We start from the raw sequence: 18,418 nt of genomic DNA, 5'->3' as shown, positions 1-18,418 counted from the left end.
GACTTTCTGTCCCCGGCTGGACTTTTTGTCCCCACCTAGACTTTCTGTCCCCACCTAGACTTTCTGTCCCCGACTGGACTTTCTGTCCCCACCTGGACTTTCTGTCCCCCGGCTGGACTTTCTGTCCCCACCTAGACTTTCTGTCCCCGACCGGACTTTCTGTCCCCACCTAGATTTTATGTCCCCACTTGGACTTTCTGTCCCCAGCTGGACTTTCTGTCCCCGGCTGGACTTTCTGTCCCCACCTGGACTTTCTGTCCCCACCTAGACTTTCTGTCCTTGACTGGACTTTCTGTTCCCAGCTGGACTTTCTGTCCCCGACTGGACTTTCAGTCCCCGACTGGATTTTCTGTTCCCAGCTGGACGTTCTGTCCCCGACTGGACTCTCTGTCCCCGGCTGGACTTTCTGTCCCCACCTGGACTTTCAGTCCCCACCTAGACTTTCAGTCCCCACCTAGACTTTATGTCCCCACTTTGACTTTCTGTCCCCGGCTGGACTTTCTGTCCCCACCTAGACTTTATGTCCCCACTTTGACTTTCTGTCCCCGGCTGGACTTTCTGTCCCCACCTGGACTTTCTGTCCCCACCTAAACTTTCTGTCCCCGGCTGGACTTTCTGTCCCCGGCTGGACTTTTTGTCCCTACCTAGACTTTCAGTCCCCGACTGGACTTTCTGTCCCCGGCTGGACTTTCTGTCCCCACCTAGACTTTCTGTCCCCACCTAGACTTTCAGTCCCCACCTAGACTTTCAGTCCTCGACTGGAATTTCTGTCCCCAGCTGGACTTTCTTTCCCCACCTAGACTTTCTGTCCTCGAGTGGAATTTCTGTCCCCACCTAGACTTTCTGTCCCCGGCTGGACTTTCTGTCCCCACCTAGACTTTCTGTCCTTGACTGGACTTTCTGTCCCCACCTAGACTTTATGTCCCCACTTTGACTTTATGTCCCCACTTTGACTTTCTGTCCCCAGCTGGACTTTGTGTCCCCGGCTGGACTTTCAGTCCCCACCTGGACTTTCTGTCCCCACCTAGACTTTCAGTCCCCACCTAGACTTTCTGTCCCCACCTAGACTTTCTGTCCCCACCTAGACTTTGTCCCCAGCTGGACTTTCTGTCCCCGGCTGGACTTTCTGTCCCCGGCTGGAGTTTCTGTCCCCAGCTGGACTTTCAGTCCCCGACTGGACTTTCTGTCCCCGGCTGGACTTTCAGTCCCCACCTAGACTTTCTTTCCCCAGCTGGACTTTCAGTCCCCACTTAGACTTTCTGTCTCCACCTAGACTTTCTGTCCCCGGCTGGACTTTCTGTCCACACCTAGACTTTCTGTCCCCAGCTGGACTTTGTGTCCCCGGCTGGACTTTCTGTCCCCACCTGGACTTTCTGTCCCCACCTAGACTTTCAGTCCCCACCTAGACTTTCTTTCCCTGGCTGGACTTTCAGTCCCCAGCTGGACTTTCTGTCCCCACCTAGACTTTCAGTCCCCACCTAGACTTTCTTTCCCTGGCTGGACTTTCAGTCCCCAGCTGGACTTTCTGTCCCCAACTGGAATTTCTGTCCCCACCTAGACTTTCTGTCCCCACCTAGACTTTCTGTCCCCGGCTGGACTTTTTGTCCCCACCTTGACTTTCTGTCCCCGGCTGGGCTTTCTGTCCACACCTAGACTTTCTGTCCCCAGCTGGACTTTGTGTCCCCAGCTGGACTTTCAGTCCCCACCTAGACTTTATGTCCCCACTTGGACTTTCTGTCCCCGGCTGGACTTTCTGTCCCCACCTGGACTTTCTGTCCCCGGCTGGACTTTCTGTCCACACCTAGACTTTTTGTCCCCAGCTGGACTTTGTGTCCCCGGCTGGACTTTCAGTCCCCACCTGGACTTTCTGTCCACACCTAGACTTTCAGTCCCCACCTAGACTTTCAATTCAATTCAATTCAATTCAATTCAATTCAATTCAATTCAACTTTATTTATATAGCGTCAAATCACGGCAATGCCATCTCAAGACGCTTTACAGACAGAGGGGAAAACATAATGAAGGCCAATTCATAACAGCCTATATAAGGAAACCAACAGATTGAGTTGAGTCCAACTCAATCTCCCATCCTGAGTAAGCACACTGGCAACAGTGGGAAGGAAAAAAACTCCCTTTTAACAGGAAGGAAACCTCCGGCAGAACCCGGCTCAGGACAGGCAGCCATCTGCCTCTGCTGTGTGGGGGGAAGAGGACAGAAAGACAACAGACAACAGGAACTGTTACTCCCGGCCAGGGAGACCTGCTGAGACAGGAGACATACATGTTAATGATGCAACACTGTTATGGGGGGGTGGGGGGGGGGGGGGGGGGGGGGGGGGGGGGTGGTAAAAGAAAGAGATAAAGAGAAAAAGAAAGAAGTTCAGTGTATCAGGAAATGTCCCTCAGCAGTCTAAACCTATAGCAGCATAACTAAGGGATGCTAACCATCCCTAGCTATAGGACTTATCAAAAAGATAAGTCTTCAGCCTAGTCTTAAAGGTGGGGAGGGTGTCTGCTTCCCTAACACTAACTGGGAGCTTATTCCATAAGAGAGGGGCCTGATAACCAAAGGCTCTGCCTCCTGCTCGGCTCTTTGAGACTCTAGGAACCACAAGTAAGCCTGCAGTCTGCGAACGAAGTACTCTACTTGGTATATAAGGAACAATGAGGTCTTTGATATATAGTGGTGCCTGGTTGTGGAGGGCTTTATATGTAAGGAGAAGGATTTTAAATTCTATTCTAGATTCAACAGGCAGCCAATGAAGAGAGGCTAAAACTGGAGAAATATGATCTCTCCTGCTGGTTCTGGTCAGGACTCTGGCTGCAGAATTCTGGATCAGCTGAAGGGTTTTCAGGGCATATTTAGGACAGCCCAGTAATAGAGAGTTACAGTAATCTAGTCTCGAAGTAACAAAAGCGTGAACCAGTTTTTCTGCATCACTCCGAGACAGAATGTCCCTAATTTTGGCTATATTACGTAAATGAAAGAAGGCTGTTTTAGTAACCTGCTTAATATGTGGGCCAAAGGACAGGTCAGGGTCAAATATTACTCCAAGGTTTCTCACTGTAGCACTGGAAGCTAAAGTAATGCCATCCAGGTTCATTACAAAACCGGAAAATTTAGCTCTGAGTTTTTCAGATCCAACGAGAATTACTTCAGTCTTATCTGAGTTTAAGAGGAGAAAATTTCTAGACATCCAAGTCTTTATGTCTATGAGACAATTTTGTAGCCTATTGGGCTGATTTGTTTCATCTGGTTTAAAGGATAAGTATAGTTGAGTATCATCTGCATAACAATGAAAGTTTATTCCATGCTGTCTAATAATTTTGCCTAAAGGGAGCATATATAGTGTGAAGAGTATTGGTCCAAGTACAGAACCTTGAGGAACTCCATGACTTTCAGTCCCCACCTAGACTTTCTTTCCCTGGCTGGACTTTCAGTCCCCAGCTGGACTTTCTGTCCTCAACTGGAATTTCTGTCCCCACCTTGACTTTCTGTCCCCACCTAGACTTTCTGTCCCCGGCTGGACTTTTTGTCCCCACCTAGACTTTCTGTCCCCGGCTGGACTTTCTGTCCCCGCCTAGACTTTCTGTCCCCGCCTAGACTTTCTGTCCCCAGCTGGACTTTCTGTCCCCAGCTGGACTTTCTGTTCCCAGCTAGACTTTCTGTCCCAAGCTGCAATTCCAGTCCCCACCTGGACTTTCTGTCCCCACCTAGACTTTCTGTCCCCGACTTGACTTTCTGTCCCCCGGCTCGACTTTCTGTCCCCCGGCTGGACTTTCTGTCCCCACCTAGACTTTCTGTCCCCGACCGGACTTTCTGTCCCCGGCTGGACTTTCAGTCCCCACCTAGACTTTATGTCCCCACTTGGACTTTCTGTCCCCGGCTGGACTTTCAGTCCCCACCTAGACTTTATATCCCCACTTGGACTTTCTGTCCCCAGCTTGACTATCTGTCCCCGGCTGGACTTTCTGTCCCCACCTGGACTTTCTGTCCCCACCTAGACTTCCTGTCCCCGGCTGGACTTTTTGTCCCTACCTAGACTTTCAGTCCCCGACTGGACTTTCTGTCCCCACCTGGACTTTCTGTCCCCACCTAGACTTTCTGTCCCCACCTAGACTTCCAGTCCCCGGCTGGACTTTTTGTCCCTACCTAGACTTTCAGTCCCCACCTAGACTTTATATCCCCACTTGGACTTTCTGTCCCCAGCTTGACTATCTGTCCCCGGCTGGACTTTCTGTCCCCACCTGGACTTTCTGTCCCCACCTAGACTTCCTGTTCCCGGCTGGACTTTTTGTCCCTACCTAGACTTTCTGTTCCCGGCTGGACTTTCTGTCCCCACCTGGACCTTCTGTCCCCACCTGGACTTTCTGTCCCCACCTAGACTTCCTGTCCCCGGCTGGACTTTTTGTCCTTACCTAGACTTTCAGTCCCCGGCTGGACTTTCTGTCCCCACCTGGACCTTCTGTCCCCACCTGGACTTTCTGTCCCCACCTAGACTTCCTGTCCCCGGCTGGACTTTTTGTCCTTACCTAGACTTTCAGTCCCCGGCTGGACTTTCTGTCCCCACCTGGACTTTCTGTCCCCACCTAGACTTCCTGTCCCCGGCTTGACTTTTTGTCCCCGACTGGACTTTCTGTTCCCGGCTGGACTTTCTGTTCCCGGCTGGACTTTCTGTCCCCACCTAGACTTTCAGTTCCCGGTTGGTTCTGTATTGATTAATCTGCATCCACATACAGCAGAGAGCAACCCGTCCTAATTGGAATGGATTTCTCCCCGCCATCGATCCGCTCCGGTGACAGTGGATGACATACGGGTGTGTATGAGTGTGTGTGTTTGTGTGTGTGTGTGTGTGTGTGTGTGTGTGTGTGTGTGTGTGTGTGTGTGTGTGTGTGAGGTGACAGAGGATGACATACGGGTGTGTATGAGTGTGTGTGGATGCAGAGAATACCATATGGAGCCGTAATGCTCTGTTGTAACACCTTTCTCTGTTTGCTGTCTAAAGGTAAAGTGGAGCAGCTGGATGCTGCTAAAATCACCACTTTTGTGTGTGTGTGTGTGTTAATGTGTGTGCGTTCACCCCCTCGGCTGTCTCGTTCAGCCGGGCTCGGGGATGAAAGGAGGACCGTGCAAACACTGATTTCATTTTCCTCATGACCGCTCCCGCTGCAGAATCCAGCTCCCCGGCACGCACACGTAGCAGCAACACACACGTGTGTGTGTGTGTGTGTGTGTGTGTGTGTGTGTGTGTGTGTGTGTGTGTGTGTGTGTGTGTGTGTGTGTGTGTGCGTGTAGACGGGTGAGGATGCAGGAAGAAGCAATCGAGCACAGATAAGACATGATGAAATCATCAGATTATTTATTTTCTCTGTTTTAACATCAGTTCTCATCTTGTTGGCTGCCTAATATACTGATCTTACACACTGTGTGTGTGTGTGTGTGTGTGTGTGTGTGTGTGTGTGTGTGTGTGTGTGTGTGTGTGTGTGTGTGTGTGTATGTGTATGAGAGAGATGGCCGCTGGACATGGCTTCTCTCAGCTCGCTGGCCCCGACCCCCTGTGATCTACTTTCTTATCTAGCCCAGATCCTGGCCTTTCATCTGGGCTAAAACCCGGGGGAGCTTGGCCTCTGCTGGGCTTTTAGTCCTTTAACACACATATACACACACATTAACACGCACATACACACTCACACCCCCCACCCCCTCCATCCGGTATCTGCGAGCCCCAGATGAGCGTAGCTCACCTTGGAGGCAGATAACAGCCCTCCACCTCGCTGCTCTGCCTTCCACTCATCAGATCCTGAAGGAGCACCTCCTCTGCTCCTCTCCTCATCTCCTTCTTCCTCATTTCATCACAACTCCAGACTTTTTCCTGGTGTGTTCAGGTCCTGTCTGTGGGGAGTAAAACGCTCAGACTGAACGACTGAGACAAAGAGTGCGTCGGGTATGGTGCTCAAACCGCCGTCCTCTCCGGGTTGTGACATTTCGCCGAGCGGCGTTTCACTAAATGTAATTACTGGCCAACAGTTGGACGGTTGTTTGGGCCGATCAGCTGATTAGTCTTGGCTGGAGCGGCGCTTCATGTGACCTGTTTGCAGAGAGTAGCCGGGGCTGTGATCTCGTTCCAGGTGGAAGTCCGTCCTGACAATGCCCTCCTGCTCAACCCTGACCCGTTTCCAGCCGATCCTCACCCATAATGATAATCTCTCTCTGCGGATCACAAACATTTTCTACAGAAAGCAGGTTTTAGCATCACCCTCGCTCTGACCTCTGACCCCATGCAGATTAGAGCGGCTGGCGTTGCAAATCGAGCGTGTGTGACCTCCCCGTGCAGCTGTGTGGCGCTTTGAGCAGCAACCTGATGAATCCAGGTTCCCTCTGAGCCCTGCAGACCAGAGGCTCTAATCCTGTACATCCTCGAAGTTTATTAACAGATTCAGTGTCCAGACACGAGTTAGAGAAGTTATAGGAGGTATAGATGAGTTACATTTGTTTTGGCACCTGCTGAAAACGAGTTTAAATCAGGTTTGAATGATTAATCAGATTTTAATCTCAATTACGATCTGAGTTTTCAACGATGATAAAAATAAAAGGTTGTGATTATTTTTCTCTCTGCAGTTTCCTCTCCTGCTGTCTTCAGCTGCTAATCGAGCGTCTCTGGCGTTGCAGCGCTGTGCTGTAAACTCCTCCCACAGCCACTTTGCTTTCATTCAGACACTGTTGCCAACTTGGAGACTTTCTCGCTAAATCTGGACACTTTTTTTGTTAAAAGCGACAAATCTAGCAACTTTTACTGGAGTTATTAGAGACTTTTCTGGTGTTTTGGCGACTGACTTGAAGGCACATATTGATCTGCAGTTCATACATAGTTCAGCGAGTTAAACACTGTAATATCCCTCCGTTACGAGCCGTTACCATAGCAACGCGTTAATCGGCTGGTTCAGATCAGCCGTCTTTTAACAGGTGAATCGGAGAAACACGCTGTAGCCTGACAGCGTGACAGGTTACAGATTGTAAAAGAAGATGAGATATTGTGCACATTTGGAAAAGCTGATGGTGGATTTGCAGGAGTTAAAAGGTTGAAAATGGGTATTTTATTTATATTTATTTTATTTTATTTATTAATTGTTCATAAATGCAACAACTGGGAACACTCAATACAGTACAAAAGGTGTCAGTATTGTGTGCAAATATTTACAATTCAAGTAGGAGTTTGCGTCTCTCTTCTTTATTTTACTAAAAAATAACCACTTACCTCTCCGTAATTCGGAGAGCGGAGGGCGTAACAACAGCGATTGTTTGGCATAAAACGTACACCGAGGCCAACGTAAAATAGTTCCTATATAAGCGGTAAAAGCGGATTAAACAACTCGGAACCGTGCATTAGACGGTTATAATGCACGACACGGAGTCTAGAACGCCACGACGCGCAGCGTTGTTTATTAATACTGGATAGTTGTGTCAAAAAATTGAGATCTCAGTTTCAGTCTAAATAATTGTGAATATAATTTCTGTCATAATCGAGCAGCCTTAGTTTAAATCCGCTGATTTCCACGAGACCATGAACCTCTCCAGCGTTTTAAACTCGTCATCCTGTAGGTGACGCAGCCTGCCTGTTGCCACGGCGTTATTGGCCTAGTCTGGACCGAGGTTGACGGCAGAACACGTTGACCGCCGCATCAGCAGCAGAACAAACTTCTCACCTGTCTTCTGGAAAGGGGCTGATTTGTCCGTGTGCTTGTTAGGCCGATGGAGGTGTTAACCAGGGAAGAGTGTGAATCACAGCGTGAAGAAGTGGACACACAGGAGGACAAAAGACACCAAGGACGTTTCCTCATCTACTGCAGGCTGTCTGAAGCTGTGGTGAACGACCAGTAAGAAGGAAGAAAACAGCAGTTTTTCTGCATCGCTCTCTTCCTACACCTGCTTTAGGTGAACCACCACATTTCCAAGTGTCAAACTGGCCTAAAAATGTGACGTTTGTTCTTTAAAACAGTTAGAAACAGTCCTAACGTGCATGTGTGCGTTATCCTCAGCGAGCTCCGTTAGGAGAGTTTCACTCAAACTTCCTGAGAGCAGCAGCTGACATTCCCGTCAGCATCGCAGTACCTGGACTTTCCACGAGCCCGCTGTCATTGTGAGCAAAGTGAGTCATACGGGAATCCAGCCTCACCTACGGACCTGAGTCATGTTTCCGTCGGCGTTTGTCGACGAGCTTTCTGAAGTTACTGTAGAAGAACAAGATGGAAACAAGACTCTGCAGAACGCCTTCGACATTTAACTGGAAATGACCTGATTATTTCTTTTTTTTTGTACAATTAATGTCAAGGAAACAATCACAATATTAATATTATGCGTTGATGAAATATAAATTGTGTAAAATGACACAAACGCTCCTTATAGATATCTAAGTTTGATTTATTTCTCTTTTATATAATATAGAAACAAAGCTAATTAACAAAGAAGTTTCATTGCATTCCATTCATTGATTCCGGATATCACCTCTAATTTCCTGAATCGATTCGGTTCACAGCATTCTTATTTAATTACAATTAAATCAGATTTAATTACGGATATTTATGTAACAGCGATTTTTCTTGCATATTAAAGATGTTCTCGGATTGCTGCTTTAGTAAAACTGAATATATTTACAAGATATCTGGGAGTAATCAGATTACTGTAATATGATCTGACGCATTTGCACGCCCTTCTGAAATAAAATATTAGAAGAATCGTTCTCTACGTTTACCAGTCCATTGTGGGATTTATGAGTTTGTACGTATGTGTGGTGACCAGAGGCGACAACTCCTGGTCCAGAAAGTAAAAGCCCTGCCATGTTTCTGGATCTACCTGTACATTTAGAACAGGTGTTTTCACCTCCTTTACCTGGGAAATAAACTCTGCTCATTACATTCAGCTGGTTTGGTGACTGGTCGGAACCGCTGCCTGACTGGACTTTTACTTTCTGGACCAGGAATTGCCACCTCTGGTGGTGACATCACTTCCTGTTACTTTTCAGAGCTGGCGATGTTCATTGTGTGACATAACAAGCTGCTAGATAGTTAAACAGGCTAATGCAAGCCAGAAATGACTGAAAAGAATCCAAATTTGGCATTATCTCAGTGAGAGAGGCTGATTTTGGGTGTGTTTTGGGGTTTCTGGGGGTCCCAAGAAGCCCCTCCTGCAGACTTCTGCTTCATTATTTACTGTTTTGTTTTGGTAAACAGGACAGGATGATCTACTGTTGTTCCTCTTCAGAATATGAACCTACATGATTAGGGTTGCATTTACAGCACATATGCCCGTGCTTTTCAGCCTGCTAGACACATGGAAGATGTAATATTAACACCACTTGCACCTATCGTTCATGTGCTAAAGTAGAACCAATCAGATTTCTTCCCTATTGATTCTGTAATGACAACATTCTCAGCTTTACAGTCACGGTAATCTAGACCGCTTTGATTGGATTTTTTTTGGTATTTTCAGCCTCCAGGTCGTCGTCAGGAGGTCGGACCGAGCTGCTCTGAGCTAAATTAGCTTCTGAATTATCTGCACCTCTGTTTGTTGTTAGCTGCTGGATAGAAAACTTCTCATGTGTACACCTGCTCAGTCCTGTGCCTTTACATCAGACGCACCTGAGAGATGGGGGTGGGCGTCTTCATGGAGTTCTGTGGGGGTGGGCTACTGTCATTGCAGCCTTATGGCTTGGGGGTCCATGCATTTGCCTGCAGTGCCTCTGCTCGCCGCTGTGAACATAATCCCCCAAAAACCATTTCTCTTCCTTATACATTAGATTTTTGGTCATTTCCAGCCTCACATTTAGAATTCTATTGACCAAATACCCGGAAACAGTTCTTACAAGGCTTTTCAACTATCTGGATTAGACAATAACTCTGTGAGAGACGCTGCTTTTAGACGGAAGCGACGCCGGAAATGTTTCAGGTGTGTGTAGAAGCAAAGATCTCGCCGAGCATCGGTTAGTCACGCGAGAACAGATGGAAAGTCAAGGATTACATAAAACTGAACATTCACGGGACCGCCTTGGTGTTGAATAATCAGATGACGTGGAAACACCTTTTTTTTTTTTTTTTTTTTTTCCCCAGCCCCCATCCCCAACTGTACACATAAATACAGCAGAAAAACTTGTGCACACACTGGTTTAACCGTCGTCCTCCTTTCCAAGCTGACAGAGATGGCCAGCGGGTCACGCACCCCGTGGTTTTACTCTGCCTCCACGTTGAGCCAAAGTCACAGTCAAGCTGGAGTCAACTACCCACACAGAGGAGGAATTTCTGCCATTTTATGGAGTCATAATGCGGTGGGGGTACTGTATAAATAATCCCTTCGCACAGAAACACTTCCAGCTGTTAAACAATCCGCCTGAGCAGTTTTTCTTCTCCGCTTTGAACGTCTGAAACTCCACGCTGAGGGTGAATTTAGAGGCTTTCGGCTTCATTCTGGAGAATATTCAGTAACACCTCCCAACTCTGAGTGTCAGTGCGGAGGCTGAACTTATCAGATGGAGTCGGGTCATGAAGTGAAACCCCAGCCTCAGACTCTGTTTACATTTCGGACCTTTGAAGTCGTCCTCTGTAATCTCCCGCTCCCTTTTTCATATAAAGTTGCAGTATTGATATAAATAAAGGGATTTTTTCCGCCTTGGTGTAACCATACCTGTGGCTTGTGATTGATGGAGGGGAAACTGAACGGTAGATTGAAATAAAGACTTGCTTAAAACCTCACTTTGAGGTTGCAGCTTCCCTCCGAGTCCAGCAGTATTTTATGTCCGAATGGAAAAGCCTCATTCCAACTGGGAAAACCATGAAATGTTTTTAGCGAACAAGGTAAGATTTTTGTATGTGTGCGTTTGCCTGTTGGGGGGTGTCCTCTGTGCCTTCGGCCGGGCTACGGTGCTGGTCAGTGGGAGAGGAGATGAGGAGGGCGACCCTCCTCATCCTCATCTGGTGCAGATCCTGCCGCTGGGCAGCTTTCACGCTCCGCTGGCTGATTGTCCAGGAAGTGAGGGGAGGGCACGAGGAGCCCCCTGCAGATCCTCATCGTGCACCGTGGCTGCATGCTGTGCACAAATCAAAAGGGGCTAGTCTCTCCTTAGCTTGAGGGGGGGTCATGGTGTTCTTTCTGGGAACAGAGATGCGTGGATAACAGGACAGCTTGTCAGACTTGCACAGATGTGGTTTTGCAGAAGAATAAACAGAAAAAACTCTGGGAGGAGGGGGGGAGTGGGGTTTTTTTTGGCGTAATGGTGAAAGTTTTGGACTTGGTAGGGACAAAAAGTAGTCCAGCCTAACCCCTAAACCTGTACCGAACAAAAGCGTCTTTTTAGGTTTGCACAACATGATGTGAAGGTCTGATACACACCTGTCAGTACAGCATATAATGACGTAACGCATGTTAAGTCCTAGGGCTGTGATGATATGCTTTTGTCCCAATTTGATTCCAATTCCGATTTTTTGTGCCGATTCGATTTAAATTGTGATTCTCACAATTCTTCAATATTGCAGATTTTTGTAAATTAAAAACAAAAAAAATGTCAAAAACTTTTTTTTTACTCGTCATTTTACTTGATTTCAATGAGAAAAAAACAACCCAGCTGCCAGACGATCATTCTGCTGCTATAACGCCCAAGAAGACAAGTAAAAGGATCAATATAAACAATAAAAATGGCAAAAATTTTACAATGTATTTTTATTTATTTGGAAAAAAAAAAAGAAAAAAAAAGCGATTTTAAAATTGTGAAGCAAAAAAATCCAGATATTTGATTTTTCAATTAGACTTTCCCACCCCTACTAAGTACCAAGTTTATGCCGAGTCATTGTTAATATTAGCATTATTAATGACTCAATACCTCTTGAGAAAATCATTTATGTTTATGCTGAGTTGTTGTGAAATAACTTTTGATGTCTTCCTTTCTTTTCTTTGTCCTGACATAAAGACAGAAGACAGAACCACCATTAGCACCGCTCAGCTGCACTAGCTATTGCTAACACTTTTTAGCCCAGTCACATCAGATGAATGGGTTAGATCAGGGGTGCCCAAAGTGGGGCCCGCCAGCACTTTGCTTTTGGCCCTTAAGTCATTGTTTGTATTAATGCACTACAGAGCTTGATGAAAAGACACTTTTAGTGTTATGAACCCCAGTAAGACCAGACTCAGAGGGACCCTGACTGACTCACCTCAGCGACCTTTTCAGTGAGCCAGGTGCAACCCAGCATGGAGAGACTGGTAATGTCCAAAGCTCAACTTCATGTTTTCCACTAAGTAACAACAACTTGCCTTGTTCCACATGCACTGTTTGTGGTTGTTGACACGTTGCACTTGGTTGCAGTTTAGTGGCTGTAATTATTGTTTTTTGGCTTTATTGTCCTATTGCTATATTGATGTTTTATGTAACATTTTTTTTTTTGCCCAGGTAGGAAAAACATACACTGTATTTGGTATTAAAGAATAGTAAAATAACTGTGCATTTTCTTGTGTTTCATTCTTAAAGCTGCAGTGTTTGGCCCGTGGCTCACTGGATCATTTTCAGTTTGGCCCTTCGAGGCAAAAAGTTTGGGCACCCATGGGTTAGATGTTGGGATTTATAGCGGCTCATTGCAGATAAAGTACAAAAAGCTCTGATCTTAGCTGTTTGTGCTACAGGAAGTGGTAGGGACAAGTCATCGGTGACATCGGTGGGGACACCACCCATTTCTCCGCCCATGACTCAGAGTATGGTGATGGTGTAACTGACAGAAAAACTTGTTGTGTTTGTGTTTCAGTTCATAGCAAGTAAGTGAGCACAACCCATCAGATGAAGAGCCTTCAGTTCAGGAGCATCGCCCCCAAGGCCCCAACAGTGGTACCCTCCCCCTCCCCTGCCCTTCCAGAGGCCACCACTGCCTCCAGCCCCAAATCCATCCTCGTACCCACTCAGAACTATGCACTGATGCAAATAGCAGGTCAAGATGGCACATTCTCCCTGGTGGCACTCCCCCCTTCTGTCTCCTCTCAGACTCCGCAGCAAACCCAGTCCATGCAGAAGAACCTCAAGTTACCCATTCCCAGGTACCAGTCTGCGAGGAGCAGGGGGGGCTCCGATAACACCAGATCTCTGCCGGGGGCCACAAACGTCAAAGTAGCCTCCAGCGTTTCTGTCTCAAAGCAGACAAAGTCCGGATCGAGCGGAGCATCTACGGGGACGAAGAAGAAGCCTCAAGACACCAAGCACACGAACGAAACCTTAGTGCCGAAAGACGAACCGTCAGAACAGGTCATCCTCATCGACCCCGCCTCCTCTGACATCTCCGTCACCGCTTTGCTACCGGACAATGCTGTCCTGTATCCGGGCTCTCGGTTAGAGCGAGCGCCGGATGGTTCTGAACGACCCGCTGCATCTGGCCTCATTCAGGGCCTTCGCTACCCCCCTGCTGGCACTGCGATCTCTGCGGGCAAATCCCCAGAGGAGAGTAAGACCACAGTGCGGCTGTGCCAGTCCAAGGTGGCTGCAGCGCAGCCTCAGAGCAGCATCACTGTCCTGTCTCCAGCCATCTTCAGCAAAGCGGTCCAGATCATCCCCTCCCCACCGAAGGGAAAGCTGCCAATACTGCCCTACTCCAAGATGAAGAGCGCCCTGATCCCAGCCACCAGGCTCAGCAGCTCCTCCCCAGAGAGGAAAGGCCTCTCTACAAAGTCGGGACTCTGCAGCCCTTCAGATGCCACAGCCAAAAACACGGAGACAGCTGAAGCTGCGGGTCAGAACCAGGTGCCAAACTGTGTTCAGCAGCCCCAGGCCAGGACCACAATCATGCCTGCTACCCTCCAGAAACCACCAGGCAAGAAGAGGGGCAGGAAGAGGAAGACCATGGAAGACATCTTGGCTTTCGAGGCTAGAAAGAAGCGGTCTTTGTCTTTCTTTAGAAGAAGGCTGCCGGAGAAGCCTCCAGTGGTGATTCCTGGTTCCAAACAAAAGGAGGTCGATATTTCCAAGAAATACCGCAGCATTCAACCCAAACCTCTGCTGGTCATGGAGACGGTTCCTCAGTTGGTTAGTCTGCCCACCGGCCAAGAACAGGAGCTCATACTGAGTCACCAGCTCCCCACAACCACCGCAACCAAGACCTTGGACTGCCCCCCTCAACCAGCCTCAGTAGCTCTGCACCTCAGAGGTGGCTCCCACCCCCGAGTGTTCATAGGAAGCCGTCCACTGTACCGCTGCTCCATCTGCAGTCGCTGCTTCCAGTTCAAGCATCACCTGCAGAGCCACATGAACACTCACACCAACAGCCGGCCCTACATCTGCCCGCTGTGCCGCAAGGCCTACGCCCACCGAGGCAGCCTGAGCACGCACATGAAGCTGCACCACTCCGAGGTCCGGCCACGCCGAGCGCTCTGCTGCGAGTTCTGCCACAAGGCCTTCGGCTATGTGGGCGTCTACTTCCGGCATCTGAGGGAGGTGCACAAGGTGGTGCTGACGGTGGAGCCGTCGGTCAGCCATCATGAAGTTGACATCCCTGCAGAAGGGTGAGATCCCATGAAGATACTGATTGATTGATTGATTGATTGACACCTTTCCTAACCATCTCGTTTGTCCCGGCTTTTCCTCCTCAGGCGCGCCTCTCCGGAGCCGTCCGACGAGCAGGATCACGAAGATCCCGTTGAGCTGCAGATTAAATGCGGCCGCTGCCAGGCTATCACTCCTACCTTTGCTGACATGAAGATGCACCTGCTGTACGTTCACGGGGAGGAGGTGCACATCCATTCCCACGACGACCACCTCCGTCAGGGCGGCCGAGAGGCCGAGAACGAGCTGGTGAAGCACGCCGCCCACTACTGGCGACAACTAAACGAAAAGCGCAACCTGGTGAAGTGCGGCAGCTGCGACGAGGAGTTCTTCTCCTTCTCCAAGCTGAAGAGGCACATCATGTCCCAGCACTGCGGCAGAGGCGTGGACGGCGGCGGGAGCAGGCCGCCCTCGCCAGGAAGCAGCAGAGGAGGGGGCTTGTTAGCAGCGGGGGCGGCTTTCCACTGTGTGCTCTGCAGCGAGGTGCTGGACAGTAAGGAGCTGGTGATGGAGCACTGGAGGAGTCACCACCACTGTGAGCAGCCCAGCCTGCTGTGGGACGCCCTGAGCTCCTACTCCGGTCAGGAGGAAGACGGGGATCTGGACGGGGATCTGGACACTCCAGCTCCAAGCCCACTTTAACCAGACCAGTCCTGGAAAGAGCAGCTCTTCAGGCAGCAGCACAGGGATTCAGAGCTTCTCTTACATTGTTCAGCACCATCTTCATCCTTCACCAGGTGAAACATGAAGATCGTCTGACTCTGAGGAGATCCTCTGACTGTTTTCTAAACAGTATCACCTTCATGTTGGTTTGATTGCACTGTTGTGACGTAAGAGTCGGAGGTTTCTATTTAATATGCTGTCAGAAAGTAGATTCTGATTTATTTTCTACTTATTTAAATGTTATTGTGGCTAATTTATAACCTAACAAGGCTCATCATCCTTTCATCCGTCCAGCCATGCAGATGATTTGGTTCTATATGCTTTATCAAGGCTTGATCCATTCACACATCTGGGTTAAATGGGTCAGAGCTTTCAGTTTGCATCGCCTCCATTAGTTATAGAGGAAGCAAACTGAAACTGGGACACGTCGTGCACTGGTTGGATTGGTGCAACACACACCTGCATGGCTGGACCGAGCCGTCTCACTGACAATTCATCCATTACTGGCCTCAGATTATTAAAAATAATAGAAGCTGAGTCCTTTAATGTTCATGTGTTGGAAACTACATTTCTTATTGATGACGGGGGCTCGGCTCGCTTTGATTAATGACGGTCTTCAACATGGACCCATGAGGGAAGGCTTTCCCCGCCAGCGGCCAGGTGACGTCCTCGTGGCCTTCTTTAAAAAGAGAGAAACCAATCTGTCCATGTTTACTGTGGTTTATCATCAGCAGGGTCCCCTCGCTCCTCATAATGCCTTCATGTAGTCTGTGATGCCGCAGGTCTCTTCAGACTACATGTTCCCACCTGTGGATCTTTGTGCAGCAAAGACTTCATCTGAACTGTTGTCAAGTCCAGAAAAATATGATATTTTATGTGTAGATGAGGTGAATATTTATGCCTGTGATTGGTCCAGAACCAGCGCTGTCACTTTAGTTTGCTTCAGTTTCTCGGCCATGACCGCCGAACATGGCATGTAGCTCTGTTAACATTTGTATGTGTTGATCTTTCATATGAAGAAAAAAAAAAAAACCACAGGGTCCAGTGAATGTACCTGAATGTTAAAAAGAAAAAAAAAACACCAAAAGTACATATATGCTATATAGACTTATTCTATAGATATAGATTATATAGATATATTGAGAACAAAAGATAGATATATGAATATATATTTCCACAGAGTCACTAGTGAAACCGCTGCTTTGTTGTTGGAGATGCAGATGTTGCAGCAGAAGCCATGTGGAGCTGACAGATGTGTGACGGAGGCCGAAGCCCTGACGCTTCGCCGTCCTCCCAGACGCCACGCTTCAGCGTTCATCGGTGAAATTTGTCCTTTTCTTCTCAGGCCCGCAACGCAACCCAGGAGGCGGCAGAGTTCAGCCCCTTCTTTCCTCAGCTGACAGACTGTCGGCCCAGGTCGGACAGTTGAAACACTGACTGCAAGTCGCATCATGTGTTCGACTCGGTATGTTGACTGTGTCCCAGGAAAAAAAAAAAAAAGGCTGAAAATGTTTGTGCTTGTGACTGTTTATGAAATTCCTGATGTGAGAATAAAGTAACACTTTGTTGAGCTCGTGGTTTGTGTGTTTCCATCTCCTCTCTCCCTGACAAGTCCGAGCTTTTTATTCTTTAGTGAAGTCTGATATCTGGACGAGGCAGGTCAGAGTGTAAAAGCCTGAAGACCTGATTGTGTTAGAAGACGATGTGATGAGCAGACACCAGAAAACACATGAGCTTCACCACTCATTTAAAAGCCCAGAAACTAAAGCATCATAGAAACGACCACCTGGTCCGCCGCCGTTTCCTGTTTGTTCATGTGACTTCAGACTGAGGTCAGAAGTAAAGAAGCTCTTCTTGTTTCTGTCCTGCATGTGACCTGCAAATCATTTACAGGAAAATACCCCGAAGGACGTCTCGAGTCCTGAAATTCACCCGCAGGGGGACTTTTAGGAGGACGTCCTTTGCAGAAGGGACTTTTCTGATCCATGATGTCTGAAGAAGGCGTACCAGTTAATCCTACTCTTAATCTTGAATGCAAAGTAAATTTATTTTTCCTTTTAATTATTTTATTGGGTATTTATTTTTTCTTGTTTTATCTGTTTTTATTATTTTAACATTTCATTTTATTTTTATTTTGTGACATTCGACTTTAATTTTAATTTAAAAATGTGCTTTATAAATAAAGTGCATTGGATTGGAATAGTAAATTTCCACTTTATCCAAACATCTCTAAATCTGCAACCAAACAAGGATAAGACGACGTTATGAAGGGAGGAAGTTTCATTGTCGTGAATAAATCTTTTCTGCGTCTCTGGTAGGATGTAGCGACTCACAGACCGAGCAGTCGAGTGGAGAAATCACGTGAAATGAGATGACTAGAATGTAGGGTTACTTCTGCAGGTACTAATGTTTTATCTGTAATGTTGCTATAATAAATCTTGTTTTTATCACTGTGTTTGCAGGTTAAATCCTGTTAGTTTGTTTAGAAATTTTAATTAAGAAGAAAAAGGTGTTAAACTCAATAATGAAAATAATAATTAAAAATATAAAATAATTATATAATAAAATAATAAAAACTATAACAATAATGATATATAAATAATCGAAAAATTATTTTTACTTTACAAAGTAAAAAAATGTGTTTAGTCCATTATTTCTCCCCTTTAATAATACCAGTTGCTTATGTATTCCACATAGTTGGAAAGCCTAATTAGTGACCTTTAAAAAGGGATAATTTATTAGGATCAGGCTTATGTGGAACGAGCAAAGCAACTAAACATATAAGAAACACTCCAAAACATGTACTGTACCGTATGGCAATATTTCCCCTCCAGTTTTCTCTTACTGGTTTCCATTCTTCTTCTGAGACTCATGTTCTGCCAGGTGAGTCACAGATGTATGACTGGCACCTGACTGATGGACGGGTACGACGGATTGAGATGCTGGACCCAGTGGTGGTCCCATATGTCCACCACTGAATCCCCCACAGAACCAGGATCATCTCCAGAATCTGGTAGAAAAGAGGATTAAATGACCTGCTCAGAGTCCAGACCTCAACCCAGCTCCATACTTGTGGGATCAGCTTGGTGTTTGTTCCAGATTGACCAACACAACCACACTGGTTGACCTTCAACAACATCTGGTTGAGGAATGGTATGTTATCCCTCAGCTAACTGTGACCAGACTGGTCGACC

At 47.3% G+C, this 18,418-nt stretch overlaps 1 protein-coding gene across 2 annotated transcripts in view; it reads left to right on the top strand.

Annotated features, from left to right (window-relative positions):
• znf438 (zinc finger protein 438) overlaps positions 1–16,801 on the top strand; it is a 64,728-nt gene extending 47,927 nt beyond the window's left edge. For both annotated transcript variants that reach the window (XM_079259897.1, XM_079259898.1), the window contains exons 3-4: positions 12,781–14,521; positions 14,609–16,801. In XM_079259897.1, coding sequence (XP_079116023.1) covers positions 12,813–14,521; positions 14,609–15,203 — 2,304 coding nt within the window. In that variant the 5' untranslated portion in view covers positions 12,781–12,812 and the 3' untranslated portion in view covers positions 15,204–16,801. The remainder of the gene's footprint in view (positions 1–12,780; positions 14,522–14,608) is intronic.
• Positions 16,802–18,418: the final 1,617 nt, after the last annotated feature.

Source organism: Telmatherina bonti (assembly GCF_933228915.1).
Source record: "Telmatherina bonti genome assembly, chromosome: 20".
NCBI classification, from domain to species: domain Eukaryota; kingdom Metazoa; phylum Chordata; class Actinopteri; order Atheriniformes; family Telmatherinidae; genus Telmatherina; species Telmatherina bonti.
Note: the sequence above shows the minus strand (reverse complement) of the source record. Positions and strands in the feature narration are given on the sequence as shown.